We start from the raw sequence: 18,397 nt of genomic DNA, 5'->3' as shown, positions 1-18,397 counted from the left end.
AAGGCTGGCATGGACGATCACTTCACCCCTCCGAGCCTCTGTTTCCTCATCTAGAAAGTGGGCCTTCGTCCTCCATGATCTTGTCTCCAGCTGATGAGGGAAGGTTGAGGAAAGGCAAGGGCCCGGTGTGGGGTCTGAGAGGGACCTCTGAGAACAGAGCTGCCTCTGCCCTTCTCAACATGGGCAGCTCAGGGGGTGGCTAGACGGACAAGTCCTACTCTCCCTACACTGGAGGGTCCAAGAGCAGGAAGACCCATGGCTGGGTCCAGGCATAGTCTGACATACAACCCATATGTGTACAAGGCATGCACTTGGACACATACCACAAATGGACACAGACACGAATATATGGAGATCGGCCACTGCTCCCAGACACACACCTATGGACACATAATGTACACAGAGCCATATAGGTCTGTTCATACGCATGTGCGCCCTGAGGCCTCCCTCAGGTGACAGCATGCCTTCACAGCTGTTGCCACCTTTGACCCAACAGCAGCCCTATAAGGCAGGCAGGGCAGGGGCCTGGTTACTGCCCTATGGTGAGGAACCCGGGGCATGGAGAGACTGGGGTCTGGGATGCCATAGGAAAGCTGGCTCTTGCTTGGAATTCTGGTCTCCTGGGTCTGCCTCCCACAGGGGTCTCACAGAGACTCATGCCCAGAGGGACCTCGTAGTCACCTCGACCCCACATCCCTTCCACAGATGAGGAGAGAAGATCCACAGGCAGAATGTGGGCCATAGAGTTCAGTGGAGGAAACAGGGCCACGCTTTTGTCCCCATCACCCCCTTGGCTCTACCACGGGCACAGACATGGTCCCACCCAAAGCCATGGATATGTCCCACCGATGGGGATGTGCAGGTCCTCCCTCCTCAGCACCTCCACGGCCTTGCTTGGCCTGATGTGCTGTGTCCACAGTGCTCTCTCTCAAGGGAGCAGAGGGTAAGCAGCCCCGTTCAGCATTTCCGGAAAGTCCGGAGTAAAAAGGTTAGGCCCAAAGTCATGCAAGGTCAGGAACGGCAGTGGCGTCTCGCAAAGCTAAGTCTAGCACTTTCCACCACACAGCTGTTCCTGGCTCCATACACACAACATCCATGGGCCTCTCACATTTCCTCTCTCTTGCTCCAGTGCAGGCACACATGCACACACGCACACACACGCAACCTAGCATCTGTGAGTGCACCCACCCACTGGGACATTTTTCCAATGACCCCCAGTTCCGTGTAGTGCCAGCTCTGTTTCCCAAGGGCTCTTTTGAAGAAGGGCAAGTTTGTTTAGGGCTGAACCTGCCCCCTGGCCCTCTGCCCCCAGTCAGGGAAATGAATTCCACTTGCTTCTGTCTGCCCACTCTGAAATCAGCCCAGGGGCTTTGGTGAGTATGCTTTGATGTTAGAAGCCAGTTTAATGAGTGGGTTGTGGATTTGTTTGCTTTTTTTTTCCCCCCTGTAAGACAGAAGTCTCATTTTCCTAAGAACTAAGGAATTATCACTCCACTACTCTTCCTTCCCCGACATCCTGAAAGCCTGAGACCTGGACTCCCTGCACAGTGCTCACAGATACCCAGAGGGTGAGGCTGGTTAGGATGGGAGAGGCAGGGAAGGAAGCAGCGCACTTACAGGGTTTCATAAATAGGGCTTACATGGCCTCATCAACAGCCATTTTAGAGAGGACCAACAGTTTTGGAAACGTGAAGTGCCGTCAGGAGGCAGTCCCTCTCATTCGGGGGCTCTCATCTGCCTGGCTCTAACTCCATCGTGCTTTCCCCTGTGAAAGCTGTGCCCCTGGGGTACATGGCCTCCAGCCTCTGGACGCAGGCACTTCAGCCTTCCAGTGGGAACAGTGTTCTGGATGTGAGGAATAATGAGCCCTGTGATAACAAGCTCTCAGAGTCAAAACGATTAGTCAGGAACAAAGCACTGCCTGAAAGGGAGGGAATAATTCTATTTTTATTGTTTTTGTGTCAAGGGGCAAGTTTACCCACAGGATTCATACTGGAATGCATCAATTAATATCGCTCTAGGGCATTTAGTAACGAGGACCCTGATGGCTGCCCGGTTGCTCAGCGAGAGAATTCTAGATAATTCTTTGTGGAGACTAGAGCAGGGAGAGGATTGAGGGGTATCTAGACAAAGAGTTTCTGGACTGGCACAGGACCCTGCTCCACTCTGTCCTCCTACTTAGGGCCCAGCGAAGGCTTTCCCCGAGCTCCCGGGTCTGGCCATGCTCTGGCGTGCTTTGCCAAAGGCCACCCTGATTTCTTGGTTGATGAGGTCCTGCCAGGGATCTCTAGGAGAAAAGGAGAAACAAGAATAATAAGACCACCACCCAGAATAGGGGTGGACATTTTGAGCCCCCAGGTGCTCGCGAGGAGCCCCTTCTGCTTCTTGGGCTTGTTCTGCTTCTTGTGGCAGCCCCACCATGGGCATCCCCAGACCAGGCTCGGAGAGGGGCAATGTCATAGACTCGTGTGCATGCACAGCTTCATGTCCAGCAGCCTCCCAGGAGGTGGGGAGCAGGCTCCACGTCCATCCCCTGCTCCAGATGGTTGCCAGGAAGTCAGAATGCTGTGGGCTGAGGGGTTCTTGGAGTACGAGGCATATCTGGGATAGGGACCCTGGCCCCCCGCCTGCACACACCTTCATTTTCTTATTTGCTTCCCTTATATGCCTGGAGGAGGGTGGGTTAGGGTTATGGCCTTTGCTTGGAGAAGAGAGCAAGGCTCTGAGTGACAGCCAGGGCCTCACATCAACCTGGCAGGGGACACTTTTGAGCCCAACTGGCAGAGGTAGAAGGAAGAGAAGGGAGCATTCCGTGGAGTGTTTCTGTGACATGAGATGGAAGGCACTTCTGCGAGCCCTGCTGTTTTGGTTGTGTCCCCTTCCTCTGATCTTCACCAGCTTCCCCAAACATCCCCAAATAAATAACGATTAATAACTTCCGCAGGTATGGTAAATACAGAAAGGGAGGATAAAAGCATCTTTAGAAAACTTGACTTAAAAGAAAATAATGTTATAGCATATACTGCAAGTAAAAACTTCAAATTTCATAACTGCCTTATAGCCACAACTCCAAGACAAGTCCCCCTAAGCTCTTCCTGTAGAGATTTTGGGTGTGCGTGTGCACACACGTGCGTGCGGGGGTGTGTGCGTATCTGCTGGTCTGTCTGTGATCTCATCTCCAGACAAGCAGAGGGGCACGTGGTGGCCTTTCCATGCATGCGTGTATCTGATGCCCACGACGGAGGTAATGTGGGTGTGCACACATGTAGGCACACTTACGTTTGTGGGCCCACGTGTGTCCACGTGCTAGGACAGAGCCCGTGGGTGAGGTGGGTGTTGATTCCCCCCTGCCTGCCTGAAGGCCTGGGAGGCTCCCAAGTCAGGTAGAACTCCCTGCGACTCATCTCAGCTCTCTCTCCTCCCTGAGCCAAGAAGATGAAAACGTTTCTGGCACTTTCTAAAGTTTCCATCCGGGAGTGGAAAAGTCATCAGCTGACAAGCTCGGGATGACAAATGGTTGCCAGACCTGCTATTCCCGCTCCTCCGATGGGGTGGGCCAGGGCCTGATGGGAGCCAGCAGGAGCTTGCGAGCCCCCCTTCCCTGGGCTCCTGGCACTGAAAGACCTGTGGTGTATCCGCCAGCCAGATCTCCTGGAGCTTATGTAAGCAGGGGAAAGTTCCATAAAGAACTCAAAAAGAAGCGTCAGGAAGCAGCAAGTGCTGTGGGGATGCAATGCTGGGAGATGGGAAGGAGGTGACAGCAGGGTTTCCTTTAGTGCATGGCATCAGAGCGGCCTACCAAAGGAGCGGTGTCAGAGCTGAGGCCCTGGGGACAGGACGGGAATGGGCCAGGGCACCTGGATAGCAGGCACAGAGGCTCTGAGTCAGAAAGACGTTCAGGGTGTTTTAAGGTAACAGCAAGGAGGTCCCAAGCTGGTGGTGTGCAGTGGAAGGTGGCCAGTCCAGGGGCTGGCCCAGGCCCCAAGGAGCAGGCCTCCAGGGCAGGAGGGAAGAGTTTGGGCTTGAGCCTCAGAGTAATAGGGAGACCCAGAGGGTGTTAACTGTGGGACTTTCCTATGGATCGTGTTCGTGTTGTCCTTCAGACCTCGCTGGGGCTGCCAGGTGCTGGGTTGAGAGGCACAGTGGATAGGGGAGTGGTGAGGCATCCCTGCAGAGGGCAGGAGACAGGTGCCCAGGTGGAGCCCTCAGGGGGTGGGAGAGGAGCCACTGGGGGACTCCTGGACGGCATCCTCTACCTTTCAGACGGAGGACGGTGAGGCCACCCACGAGGAGAGAGCCCTGGAGGAGGACCAGGCTGCCAAGTGGAGCTCCCGAAAGGATCTGTTGAGGGACAATGAGCGCTCCATAGCTCGGAGCTCTGGAGGGGAGGTCAGGCCGAGGCGCATGATAGACATCATCAGCGTCTGGGTGAGAAGGGAATCCCCGCATTTCAGGGGAGAGGCATGGGGCTGGCTGACGTGGAGCCTGAGGAGGGTGAGTTGGAGAGGAAGGAGCCCAGCTGGGAGGACTGGGGCATATTTCTGGGAAGAGGGAGGGCAAAGGGGAAATGCTGCTCCAGCTGTGGGTCGGGTTGAGAACCAAAACTGGCCCGCAGATCTAGAGACACGGATGGAGGTCATCAGTGACCTGCATGGAATCTTCTGCGTGCGTGAGGGTGAAAGTCAGACTGCGGGGGCTGGGCAGGGAGTGGTGGGTGAGGAAGTGAAGTCACCATGAGCTGACAGGCCTTCTGAGAAGTGCGGCATCCTGTGGGGGTGGGACCTGGAAGGCTGGGAGACCGAGGCCTGCTCTTGGAGGGGCAACAGAGGCGGGCTGGAGCAGAGGACCTTGGTGGACAAGGAAGGGACACAAAGGGCCATAGCTGTTCTCCTGCAGATGGGTGAGCCAAGGTGCTGTGGCTCTCAGCCCCGGGAAAGACCCCGGGGCCACCTGTGTTCCTCACCCCACATGGCTGCCCCAGCAAAGTGTCCCCACAGACACTGTGAAGCAGGAGGACTCTGGGCTGCGTGGAGGCCTTTCTGAGAGCAGAAGCTGTTTCTGCACCCAGGAGGCTGGAGTGGCCTTATAAAAAGGGAGCCCTGTGTGTCCTACAACCTGGCCTGTACACTGGTGTGGGCCCGCCGCCCTTCACTGGCCCTGCTGGGCTGGACCCCACTCTGTGTCAGGGGGAGGCACTTGAGATGCCCTTGGAGCCCCCAGATGGCAGATGGAGAGGAAATGACCTCTGTGAGCAGCTCCCTGCCCATAGTCCCTACCCCACCAGTCAGGCTAGTCTTTTCCCCGGAAGCCCATGTGTATCCTGCACACTTCCTGTCTTCAAGAGGGAGCAGCCTTGGGTGGGTGGTGGGGGGGTGCCCTGGAAGAGTTGAGGAGAACCAGTCAGAAGTTCTGATGACAGAAAACTCTAGTGGAGCTCAGCCTCCACAACTGCAATGAGCCTGTGGACCCCAGGACCTTCTCATCTCTAGGAAACTGTCATTTTTGGCCACTGGCGACACCCGGCCACTCTGCTCTGGGCCCTCTGTGGACTGGACTGTCTGCTGCTTGAGAAGAACACATCGCAGCAGAACAGCTTTCCCTCCCTCCAGCAACCGGCCTGTATCCCTCGGGGAAGGACACAGGGTCACACAGGACAGACGACAAAGGGAAGAGCCAAACTACCAGGCAGGCACCAGCGCTCTAAAGCGTGCGTGTCCTTTGATCTATAAATTCCTCATCTGCAGAAATAGTCTGAACGGCGACAAACGCCCCGTCACTTGTTATCAGCGCGTCACGGGGACCTGGCTCAGGAAGGGAAGACTGCGCATGCGCGGCCGCAAGAGCGAGGTTGCCGCAGCTCCGCAGGGCAGAATCGACGCCGTCGCGAGGGAGGTGTCTCTGTGACGGGCTCTGACCCAATGCAGAATGAAAGACCAGCCAGGCAGAGACCTCAGCCACAACCCACGTGGCAGCAATAGGCCCTCTCTCCGCAGTGGGAACAGGGGACTCCTTCATCGCTAAAGAACTCTGTATTTTCCCAGTTTTCTACATTGGGCAGGTGATACTCTTATAATCAGAAAAAGAACAAACCCAACTTCAAACAAAAGAGGCTGAGCTTTGGGGGAAATTCCTCTTACTCACCCAGGTTTGATGTCCAGAGGTGTGGGGAGGGCCCCGGGGAAGCCTGCCTTCCCCACCAGCCAGTAGGTCTCCTCTACGCCCTTCCCCTGGAGGAGAGAGGAAAGGGGATTGAGCACAGCTTCTCAGGCAAGGCCAGAGGAAAGGGCACAGCCTCTGCCAGACTGTCTGGGTCCAAATCCTGGCTCCTTCCCCGGCTAGCTGTGTGATTTGGGCCAACTTACTTCACCTGTCTGTTCCTCAATACCTCATGAGTTGTTGTTCTGTTAGAGAAGTAACTGAATAATAATAAATCATGAATTCTATGACCAGCAGATCTGGCATGCTAAGATCCCAAGATGCTACAATCTGTGATTTTCCCCAACTGTTGCAGGACCCCTTGACTGGGATAGGGGTACGGCTGCCTGGAACTTAGGAGTAGAGGAGGCATTAGGGGCTCTGGGTCCAGGGATGGGTATTGCCCTGTGGAGCCCCCAGGCCATCTTGAAGAAGGTCTGATTGGTGGGCCGCCCTCCCCGACCCCTCTCTGCATTTCCCTCCAGCATCAGAATCCTCTGTTCCTCAGGACATCTCATGCCCACCCCGCAAACAAGCCTTATTCTAGCTCATGCTTCCATAACCTCCAGAGCAAAGGATTGCACACATGCCAGCCCTCACAGGCTGTGTGACCATGGACAATTTGCTGCACCCTCCTGCTGTGACATTTCACAGTGGGATGAAGTCAGTTCCACGGAGCACACAATTTCTAGGCTCCTGTCATGGTTCTGGGCCTTTAAATGTCTAGGCCGTCCTGGTCTTACCACCAGCCCCTGACTGTACCCAAGGAAGTAGGGTAGAAAGAAAAGTCACTCACTCGTGGGAAAACTAAAGCATTATATTTATTGAATGTTAACATTTCAAAAAAGAATGCAGAGGTGCTCGTGGGCAGGGATCCCCTGGTATCACCCCTGCAGCAGCAGAGTGCGGTCGTGGGAAGGGTGGGTGCACAGAGAAGGCAGGCTAGCCACAGCCGGGGAAAGGGAAGCTGGGTGTCCCCGGGTCGGGGCAGGCTTCCATGGGAGGTGAGATGTGCTCTAGGGTCCTGAGGGATGAGTAGGAACCTGAGGATATTATGGAGAAAGCGTGGGCCTTAGAGCCATCAGCCGTGGGATGCCACCTACCTGACTGCAGACGCATCACTTCGCCAAATTTCATTTCCTCAACTATAAAATGGGAACATTGATCCTTCTTTCATGATTGCTGGGACAATGGTGATCAGCTCCATCCTCAACTACAGACAGGCATTTCCTTCTATGTCAGTCAAATGAGTAAGAATCTTGCCTGCTGCCCACAGAAACTGGAATGGTGGTGGGGGTGGGGGGGTCCATCAATTCCAGGAAAGAAAGTTCCCTTACCTTTAGCTCAGTCTGGCCTCTGATGTCAATTCTGTAGCCTTCGTCCAGGCTGAGCAGTGTCTGGACTGTGCTTCTGCTGACGTGAATTCTGTATGCTGACAAGAAAGGTCACAAGTCACCACCTGGAAGCAGCATCCCTAGTGTTCGGGAATATCATCAAGACCAGTAACAGGCCCAGTTCTAGCCAGTAATGTAAAATTATGATTTAGACGACACCCTTCACCTGACCTTTATGTCCCTCTGGTAGCCTGTTGGTCACTAAAATAGAGGCCTTGAGGAAAAGCAAACTCCATAGACTGAGGGCTTAGAGGAACTTAAGATGAAGTCAGAACCCCTAGGAACATAATTTTCACTTACAGGGAAGTTTGTAAAAGCTGAGTCAGAGCAGATAAGCAGTTATTTTTATTTTAAGAGCAGGACTCCCCACTAGGGCCCACATATCTAGTCATTCAGGATGTGTACCAAATGACATTAGGGAACACGTGACTTCTACAGCCAAAGGCTGAGGTCCTAGGACTCCAACTTTTGCACCTGCTCTAACCAAGCCATCAGAGTGGCTTCTCCTGTCAACAAGGGCCTAAAATGGCATTTAAAAATTGAGAGGGATCTCCTCCTTGTAAAGACGTGGAAACCAAGACCTAGAGGAAGAGTATTTTCCTCGAGGATATCAAGCAAGGCAGTGACAGATTTGGGCTAGGATCCAGGCTTCCTGCCTCTCAAGTCATTGTCTTCTCTTATGAGATCATCACAAAATCCCCATGGAAAGTTAAAAGATCCAGTGAAATACATTATCTCCATAGAGTTGTTTCACTGACAACTAAGGTACGCTGCCACCAGGTGGTGGTTTGGTTACTAAGCTCTGTTTCAAACAGCCAGGCTGCAAAGGTTGTTCAGAGTCCTCACTCAGGCAAGACAGAAATATCCAACACTCACGCAGCCCTGTGGACTCCATCCGGGATGCAGTGTTAACAGTATCACCAAAGAGGCAGTACCGGGGCATGGTGAGACCGACGACCCCCGCCACACAGGGTCCTGAAACTCAAATGTACCCAGTGAATTCCTGGAAGTCCTAGACCCAAAAGAGGTTCCCATCACAGTCTTGCCCTTCCCCCCACCACCCCCAGCCCTACTGTCTCTACCCCACTTCCTGGGCTCCAGCTGGGGGTGAAGATGAAGCTCTATGGAATCTCCGACCATACCCAGAGAGGAGATGGTATCTGTGCCAGGGGGTAGGGGAATACAGATAAGTCAGAGCCAGTTTTTGTTCCTGGGGAGCTCCCAGCCTGGTTGGGCGGGGTGGGGGGTTGTGTAAGCTGTGATCAGTATTGTCAGATGGAAGGATCAGAGCTGTGCCAGCCCAGAGAGAGTGGTCTGATCCAGCACAGAGGATCCAGCACAGGAGGTAGTGCGTGAGCTGTGTCTTGGAGGACAAGAGAATGAGTGGGCAGGGAATGGCAGATGCCAAGGCACAGAGACAGAGTCCACGTGTCTATGGGAAGCGGCAGCAGCTGGGTGTGGTTGGAGGGCCAAGTGGGAAATAATGGGAGTTGAGGTTGGACGGAATAGCAAAGGGCCTGGGAGACTATGGAGGGGGGTGTCAGGAATTTGGACTTTATCCTACAGGGGAAACCATAGAGGGAGGAAGGGGTGGGGGCCTGAGAAGTAGGTGTTAGAGACCCTGTGGTCTCTCCTAGATCCATCCGAGCGAACATTTTATTGCTTGCATAATCACAGAAGGTGTCTGTCCTGCCTCTTCCATCAGACTCTCAGCTCCTCTGGATGGCCTCAGATGACTCTGACAGAGGCTGAGACAATGTGTGTGTGTGTGTGTGTGTGTGTGTGTATGTGTGTGTGTGTGTATGTATTTATATATATGAATGAAATTGAGCATCACAGATTCTTTGACTTAAAACATCTCAGAACCTTCAAATAACAGAAGAAAAAGAGGAATGCCAAATTTTCTGTCCCAGAACTTTAGAATCGCAGAATCCCAGAAGCACACCAGCCCATGCCCCCTAGCCCGTCACCCCCACGGCCCCCCATTTGTACCGGAGTGAAGGCCAGCGCGGATGTAAATGGGCACGTCGGGTGCATGCTTCATGCGGAAACCTCTCACAGAGCTGAGGATATCCAGGGACATGTTGGCAATCTCAGCCGCGTGCCGACTCCCGTTGCGCCGCGGCAGGCCTGAGGCCACCATGTAGGCATCCCCGATGGTCTCCACCTAGAAGCCACAGCCTTCACACCCCAGTGCAAGAGCCTGCCCTGCTGGACTGTCCCAGAGCCCGCACAAGACCCTTCTTGGGGAGCCCTGACCCACCCTTCAAGTCTCCAGCCCAACGGTGTTGTCTCTGTCAGGACCTCCATTCCAGGTGCCCTAGCAACAGTCAGATCTGCACACTTCATAATCACCTTGGTCTGAATTGCAGTTGATGGTGCCTCTGTGGTTCCTCCCCACCCACCCTCCTTAGCGGCAAGACCTGGGCACCCCTGTCTGCACAATGCAAGGTGACATTTGGAGAGGAGCATGTGCATATTGGAGAGGAGCATGTGCATATTGGATGCACCCTGGAGGGCTTTGGAAAATAAGTACCCCTGGTCTGTCTTCCAAGGTGTACTAGAAAAAAATGTAGGTTTGGGAATCATATAGATGTGGGTCCAATACTGCTCTGCCATTTACCTTGGACGGACCACTTCACTTATGCAAGCCTCAGTTTCCTCTAAGGTGGAATGCACGTTAAAGATAGAGTATTGAAAGAACTAGGCTCTGGTTAGCAGAAGGGAGGTGGGGGAGGGATGGATGAGACAGGGGATGGGGAGCAAGGAGGGCACCTGTGATGAGCACCAGGTGTTGAACATAACTGTTGAATTACTAAATTCTACACCTGAAACTAATATTACACTGTATGGGACCTAAGATAATTTTTTAAAAAAGATTTTACTTATCTGAGAGAGAGAGCACAAGCTGTGGGGAGCTGCAAAGGAGAAGTGAGAAGCAGGTTCCCTGCTTGACAGGTGTGGGGCTCGATCCCAGACCCTGAGATCATGACCCGCACCAAAGGCAGACGCTTAATCAACTGAACCACCCAGGCACCCCGCCCCCCAAAAAAATTGTTTTAAAGGAACAAGGCTTATTAGAGCTGCTCAATGGATGGACATCTCTGTCTCTACCACCACCACCATCATCACTTCCTTGGCTGATGGTGTGGGAGATGAAAGAATCCCAGGATCCCAGAACTTGGAGGCGCTTTAAAGTCCACCCACCTTCTTCCTCGATGCCTGGCCTGGCCTACTTGCACCTCTTGATAGGAAAGTCCCTCTTCTAGAGGTGGCTGCTTCCTCCTCCAAGTAACTCTGATTTAGACACAGATGTGTACTGTGGCCTTCTGCTCTGCCCCTAGCTAGGCTGCCCCTCCACCAAGTCTTTCCCTCTCCAGCTCCTGCACTGCGTCTTCTGCAGTGAGCAAATGCTGGCATGTCGGGACCTGGGGAGCAGAGCTGTCCTTCTGGCCCCCCACATCTGCTCTCCCTCAGCACCTTGGTGGGCAATAATAATAATAATACGTCCCCTGCCCCTAGGGGGCGCTGTAATTCATTAACTCTCTCCCACATTTGCTATGGACCCTGCCCAACTACCTTTGTTTCTCCCTCACCCAGGCTCTCTCTACCCCAACACCAGGCAGTGGTCTGCCCTAATCATGCCACATTCTATTTAGATACTTAAATTTGCTCCCAGTGGGCTGGCAGTTAGGGATTCCCATGATTTGCAGAATTTCCGGACAATTCCTAACCGTTGCTCCTGGTTGCCCATGCTTCCATCAATAGGAACCTTCCTGCGGTCTGCAGAGACCCTCAGTGCTTGCTTGATGGCCTGGCCTTTCTGCCTCAAATGTTCTCTCTCAGTCCCTGTTTGCTGAGATCCAAGCCCACCCTCAGCCCAGCTGCCACTTCGTCCAGTCCGTAAGATCTTCCAGGTCACCTGTTTCCCTGCTCGGGGCTGGGAGCTCCGCCTCCCCTCCACATCACCTGCTGACGTCCACCCAGCCCTGGTGGGCTGGCGGTGAATGTGGCAGGGGTCAAGGGCATGGCTACTCCCCTCTTCATACATTTCCAGAGACGAGAAAGACCTCCCACCTCATGCCCTGGGAGGGAAAGTTATGAGTGAGCCCTGGCTATCCCTCTGTCCACCCACTTCTTCCCACAGGAGAGAGGACCCTTGGTCTGCCTGGCAAGGTTGGAAGAAGGACTAAATGCTCGAGTCCTTGGAGAGCAGCTATGACATGCCAGATGCTATTCCAAACCCTTCAAAAATATCAATGCATTAGACCGTCCATGGCAAGAATTCTACCATTTTACAGGGGAACAGTGAGTCAGAGATTTAAGTCACTTGCCAACATCACATAGTACAGATTTGAACTTGGTCAGTCCAGCTCCAGAGCCTATATGCTGTGCTGCCTCTTGATACCCTGGGTTCGGGCCCTTTCCCTCTCTATTTCGGGGAGTGTGCCTGCTGTGTGGGGTTTTCCTCTGCTACTGCCCTGCACACAGTCAGCATGTGCGTGTAGGTCAGACCGGCCTCCCAGAGGCAGCCCCAGAGACCTATAGCTCGTAGGCCCCACTTCTAGCCACCAAGCGTACAGCTGCAACTCAGGGACAGTACGCCTGCTCTGGGGACCCAGCACTGCCTCGGTTGTGTTGCCTAAGGTCCAGACTGGCGGAGAGGGGCATGGTGGTTTCTCTAAGCTGTTACACTGACCTCCAGCCTTCTGTCTGCCTTCCACCTGAGCTGGGAGAGTTTGGTGTCACTAATAATCACCCCTACAACTCCAGGGACAGAAAGGTCCCACTCTCTAGGACCTTGAACCCATGATGACGATCACTCAAAGACTCCTATGATCGTCGGCACTCAGCTGCAAGCAAGGGTATACATAGGTGCGGTCCTTTTGCAGATGGGAGGACGGAGCCAGAGGAGAAGTGAGGGCAAAGGATTCCACACTAGCAAACACGGACGTGAAATCCAACTCCACCACTGACTTGCTGTGTGACCTTAGGCTAGTTACTTACCTCTCTGAACTTGGGTTACATCTGAAGGGATAATGGCCTCTGCAGGCCATTACAAGGACTCATGAAATCCCCTGTGGTAGTCCCCAGGTTGGGCCAGTCCTCTGTAGATGTTTACCTAGCTCTGGGCCCCACCCCTGACCCTTGCCCTGTTCTGTGCTTATAGAGGGAGGCCTCAGCACCCCCTCGTGGTGGTGCTCAGCGGCATCGGCATCGAGCTGGTGAATAGAGGAACCATAGCACTTCCTCTCACATGGCTTGATGGGCAAAACCATCATAAGCCACATGCACTTCACCTCTGTTTTACAAATGGGAGTGCGAGACTCAGAGAGGTCAAGCGATTTGCCCAGGATCTCTTGGCAGCATAGCCAAGGCCAGTCTCACCCGCTGGGGCTGAGCGGCTGGAGTAAGTCCTCTCCACTCCGGCAGCCCACGTGGGCTCCACATTGGAGCCATGTCCACAAAGTGTTCATTCAGTGTGCGCTGGCAGGGAGTCTCAGACCCCCACGGAACCGGGAAATGATCGCCTGGCTGCCTCCCAACCCAGTCTGGATTAAAGAGCAGTAACCAGATCCTGCTGGGGACGGAGGGGAAACCGAGGCGAATGGCGGGAGTGATGAGAGAAGCACTCGCACATCGTCAGGAACAGGCTGCCTGTTTCCCCACATCTGGAGGGGTGCGCGGGCCTTGTTTTATTTCATTTCATTCTGCCAGAAAGATGCAGACCTCTTGGCCAGAGTTCAGAGGAGACCAGAAAGCATGATTCAGAGCTGGGAGGGACACATGTGTGAGAAAAGATTAGCAGGAGAGGAAGAGACAAGCCAGGGGTGACTCAGGGCACATCAAAGCTGCGGGTCTCAGCAAGATGAGATGAGAGATGAGGAATCTTTTCCTGGGGCCCATGGGGCCAGCGCGGCTCTGGAAGCAAGAGGGAAACTCGGCCAGCGTGAGAGACAAGACCTCCGAACCTGAGGCTGGGGAAGGAGTGCGGGCTCTTGAATGGGGAGCTGGAGGGAAACTGCGTCCTTGGAATGTTGGTGGCTCAGTTGTCTGAGGCTCAGTGTGGACAGAGCCTGGAAGTGGTGGTAGGCATGGCAGATTCCTGGCTCTACCACCTGCCGGCTGTGTGACCTTGGGCAAGTCACTTTCCTCTCTGCGCTTCAGCGAGCTCCTCACTCAGTCCGTATCTATTTCCGAAGGATCTATGGTGTGCTGGACATTGCCAAGCACTGGAGACAGAGCAATTTAGAACCATGAAGTGTGGCTGTGCTGTCCGGGGGTAGTCATAAGAGCACCGCCCAGGAGCTCCTAACCATGTCTGGGAAGGGAAGGAGGCTAACCTGAAACGGGATGGAGGAGTAGGAGGGAGCCAGGTAAGGAGGAGGGAAAGCAGGGTCTGAGGAGGAGACAACCACATGTGCAAAGGCCTGGTGGCCCTGAGAGCAAAGCACATGTGAGGAATGCAGAGGTCTGTGTGGCATGGCCAGGGATACCATTAGGGAGGTAGGTAGGGCCAGTTCCTGGAGGGTTTTGTGGGCCACTACGAACCTGTGGCTTTTTCCTGAGGTTTTCCATGACATGAGGATGGTGAGCCCCCTGGAGGGGGTTCTTGGGATCAGAATGTCCAAGTTCAACTCTCAGCTCCACATCCCATTGGAAATTTGTAATTAGATACATCCCTTAAACACCCATTTCCTCCTCTCTACATGAGGGCACCATTACCTACCTCACAGATTGTTAGGATAGTTAAATGGATTAGTACATAAAAAGCACTCAGACTAGAGTCCTGTAAAGAGTAAGCACTCAGTAAGTATTGGCAATTATTGCTCCTGGGATACAGTACATAGTGCTATCAGCAGACCGCTTCTGAAACTTCCTGCCCAGGCCTCTTGCCCATCCTGGTTTCTTCCCCAGGGCCTGGCCCTCCCCTGTCCCTGCCTGTCTGGAGGGCTGTAGCTGGAAAAGGACTGGTGGGTCACAAAAGAAAACTGAAGTCTGAGTGTGGTGGTTTCTGGGGAGCTCCCTCCCCACCCTCCTCACTGTGTCTAAAGCATCTCAAGACCTCCAGCAACTGCATCAGAATAAGGGGCAGATTTGGGGTGGGGTCCCCACAGCAGGCAGGGAGGGAGAGGACGCTAATCAATTCCACAATCTCGGTTTACACAGCACTTCCTCAAGGGGGATAGGATCCACCCATTATCTGTAACCCCCTGTAAAACAGGAGTCATCATTCCTGTTTTATAGGTGAGGACATGGAAGTCCAGAGAGGGGAAGCCATTTGCCTAAGCTACACTGATGCTGGTGGCCAACCTGGGACTCAAACTCAGGATGGAGAGATGCACAAGGACTAGATCATGTAAGGTCTTGACAGCTCTGTCCCTGCTCCTCTTTCTAGTGTCCCCCAGGCACCACCCACCCCACCACCAGCCCACTTCATGTCCAGCCATTACAACCCATTCAGCATTCCTTATACTCACTAGGCCCATCCTTTCAAGGCTCCAGCTTTGGCACATTATTCCCCCACAGCTTGCCTGGAGCCACCATACCCAGACTGCCCAATACTAGGAAAAGAGCACCTCCTCCAGGAAGCCTTTCTTGCTTTTTACTCTACACATCTATCCCTAGCTGGATTGGGGGCCCTCTCAGCCTCCGCTGCCTGCCTTGATCATCACTTTGACTGTGGGTTATCTTCATCTTTCATCTATAGCACTGAGAGGTCCCGGAGGGGAGGCATGGGAGATGACTCACCTCTTGGCCCTTGCCCAGCACAGGTGGGGTTTATCTTCCCCCTTCTTGAATCTGGGTTGGCCTCTTTTGTTAAGTAAACTCTATGTCCAATATGGCTCTCAAACTTATGACTCTGAGATCAAGAATTGTATGTTCTACTGATTGAGCCAGCCAGGTGCCCCTGGGTTGGCTTTTTGACTTGCTTTGACCAATAGGATATGTCAGAAATAGCCATGTGCCCAATCCTGGCTTAGACCTCCAGAGGCTTCTGTGCTTCTGCTTTCTCTCTCAGAACACTACCACACTATGGGAACAATACCAACGGGCCTGCTTGAGTCCGACAGACTATGTGGACCAGAGCTGTCCTATTCAAGGTTCCAGAAATGTGAGAAAGCCCAGCCAAGATCAGCAGAACTTCCTATCTCACCCACACTGCCCACAGATGTATGAGTGGTCCAGCTGAGCCCAGAGAACTTTCTAGCTGACCTATAGATTTGTGAGCAGTAACAAATGCTTATAATTTTACATCACTGGGCTTCAGTATTATTTGTTATGCAGCAATAGCTAACTGATAAAAACACACAAATAAATGACAGGAAGTAAACGCATGACACAAACACAATAGTAAAGGAAGGAGGGATGTGATACCAGCCTCCCAGTCTCCTCACCTTATACACATCGTGGCTGCCCAGAACAGCATCGAACAATGTGTAGAGGTCGTTGAGCAAGCCCACAACCTCAATGGGCTCACTCAGGGCTGAGATGATGGTGAAACCCACAATGTCACTGAAGTAGATGGTGACCTGGTCAAAGTACTCTGGCTCCACAGCTGCCCCCATTTTCAGAGCTTCTGCCACAGACCTAAAGGAATGGGAAGGACCAGAGTCACAAGGTGGGAGAACCTCCTTCCCACAGTTCAGAAGTGAGGGAGGGATTTTGGGGGGAAATTCTTCGGTTGAGCATCAGGGCATCTGGGTCAGGTCTGCTTGTGGCCTGGCTGCCCTCCACCAAAAACCTGTCCCTCTCTGGACTTTACTTCCTCTGAAGTCAGTTGGGGGACACTGCCCTCTCCTTGTTCTCAAGGGAGTGAGGTAGCAGGATTAATACTTAAATAGAGCCTGGCACATATAAGGGCTCTGTGAAAATGTGCTAGATAAATAAACAATGAACAAATTGAATGAGTTCATGGAACCCAGATTTAGTGAGCCTATGCAACTATGTTGCAGGTGCCATGCTCAGAGCCACCAAAGTTAGAGATACAATTAAGTCCTAAGCGGCCACTCACGGAGGGAGCATCTGAGAGAGAAGCCTCTCTGTCTTCTGCCTCTCCAGCTCCAGTTCCTCAGTCCGCTCCTGGATCAGGTCCTCCAGGTTCTGGGAATACTTCTCCAGCATCCACAGCATAGAGTCAGCAACACTGGTCTTCTTGCCTTGATTGATGCTTTTGAACTGAAAATGGAACAAACATCCCAATTCATCCATGAAGGTCAGCGCACTTGCTCTCAGGTTGGAAACCTCAGCCACAGGAATGAAGTAGACACAGTCCCTGCCTGGAGGAGCTCCACTGGTGGGGAGCAGATGTAGAATAGTCAAGGAATGCAGCTCTGGCAAGGAAAAGCACAGACAGCTGGGAGGAAGCGTAAGTTAGTTCCCTATGAGGCAGGTAGTCAGGAAGAAGCCTATGCCCAGCATAGCACTACCTCTCACCCTCGTGCTCTGGTTCTCACAAAAATACTGTAGAAGAGAAATTCTTTGTTCTTCTCAAAGATAAATGGATGGATGGATAGACAGGTGGGTAGATATGATGGATGGAAGGATGGATGGATGGATGGTTAGATAGATGGGTAGATATGATAGATGGATGGATGGATGGATGGATGGATGGATAGTTGGTTGGTTGGATGGATGGATGGATGGATGAATGGATGGATGGATAGTTGGTTGGTTGGATGGATGGATGGACAGATGGTTAAGTAGAAAGGATGTATGTAGATTATTTACATATATAACCATTTGTACCTATTTCTTTCCTTGTTCAAAAAAAAAAAAAAAACAACTTAAAAAAATGATAAATAGGTAAGGACACTGGGACCAAAGGAGAATAATACATGCTATTTTGGTCTAGCAAAATGCATGCTAGACGTTGATCCCAATTTTGAATATTAGCTTCCTAGCAACAAAACAAAGAGGGAAACAGAGATTACAAAACCCACAGAGTCCATGAGACAGTGGAGCATTAAATTGGTTGCTCAATAGAAACACAGCTACAGCGAGTTGCTGAACAGAGGGAAATATCCCTCTTAGGTCTTCATAGGAGGACAGTCACATATGGTCATAAATCATATCTTCAATGACTATCTTGCAGGAAATATGGCAGTGTGCTCCCTAAGGAGATTTACTAGAACCTTCCCCAATCCAGTTTGCACCTTTCCAAAGTGCAGTCAGAGAAGAAGCAAATTAATGATGGTCAAAGTGAAGGAGTCCATTGCTGTCTAAGTCCAGCAGCTTACTGTGTGTGCGTGCATGTGTGTGGGTGTGCGTGTGGGGGGGTGTGCGTGTGGGGGGGTGTGCATATCCAACTCCATTAATACCACTTCTCTCAACCAAACATCTGTAAAGTGGAGAGTAGCAGCAGTCCCTAACACACACCTATTTTGTATTGCCCATTAAAAGCAGAGGTGTAAGCTTTAAAAAAAATTTTTTTTTTTAGATTTTATTTATTTATTTTCCAGAGATCACAAGTAGGCAGAGAGGTATGCAGAGGCGGGGGGAAGCAGGCTCCCTGCTGAGCAGAGAGTCCAAGCGGGGCTCGATCCCAGGACCCTGAGATCATGACCTGAGCCGAAGGCAGAGGCTTAACCACTGAGCCACCCAGGTGCTCCTGTAAGCTTTAAAGGTCAGTCGGGGTGGGCTTGGCAGCTGCTGACCTTGAGACACCAAGGACACAAGGCTGACCAGAAGCTCACCTCCACAAGGAAGGCCCCCATTATACAAATGAAAAAACAAAGGGTCTGAGAGGTAAAATAACTTGCCAAGGATCTCATAATTGTGGAACTGAGATCGTTCATGTGTTCATT

At 52.5% G+C, this 18,397-nt stretch overlaps 1 protein-coding gene across 1 annotated transcript in view; it reads right to left on the bottom strand.

Annotated features, from left to right (window-relative positions):
* Positions 1-1,933: 1,933 nt before the first annotated feature.
* LOC131832805 (guanylate cyclase D-like) overlaps positions 1,934-18,397 on the bottom strand; it is a 36,498-nt gene continuing 20,034 nt past the window's right edge. The window contains exons 14-20 of the mRNA XM_059176133.1: positions 16,606-16,769; positions 15,989-16,181; positions 9,582-9,756; positions 8,466-8,564; positions 7,533-7,627; positions 6,142-6,227; positions 1,934-2,287 (exon numbers count right to left, since the gene is read on the bottom strand). Of these exons, the coding sequence (XP_059032116.1) occupies positions 2,179-2,287; positions 6,142-6,227; positions 7,533-7,627; positions 8,466-8,564; positions 9,582-9,756; positions 15,989-16,181; positions 16,606-16,769 (921 nt within the window). The 3' untranslated portion in view covers positions 1,934-2,178. The remainder of the gene's footprint in view (positions 2,288-6,141; positions 6,228-7,532; positions 7,628-8,465; positions 8,565-9,581; positions 9,757-15,988; positions 16,182-16,605; positions 16,770-18,397) is intronic.

This window comes from Mustela lutreola, chromosome 1, assembly GCF_030435805.1.
Source record: "Mustela lutreola isolate mMusLut2 chromosome 1, mMusLut2.pri, whole genome shotgun sequence".
Classification (NCBI taxonomy): Eukaryota; Metazoa; Chordata; class Mammalia; order Carnivora; family Mustelidae; genus Mustela; species Mustela lutreola.
This window is presented reverse-complemented; position numbering and strand designations above follow the sequence as displayed.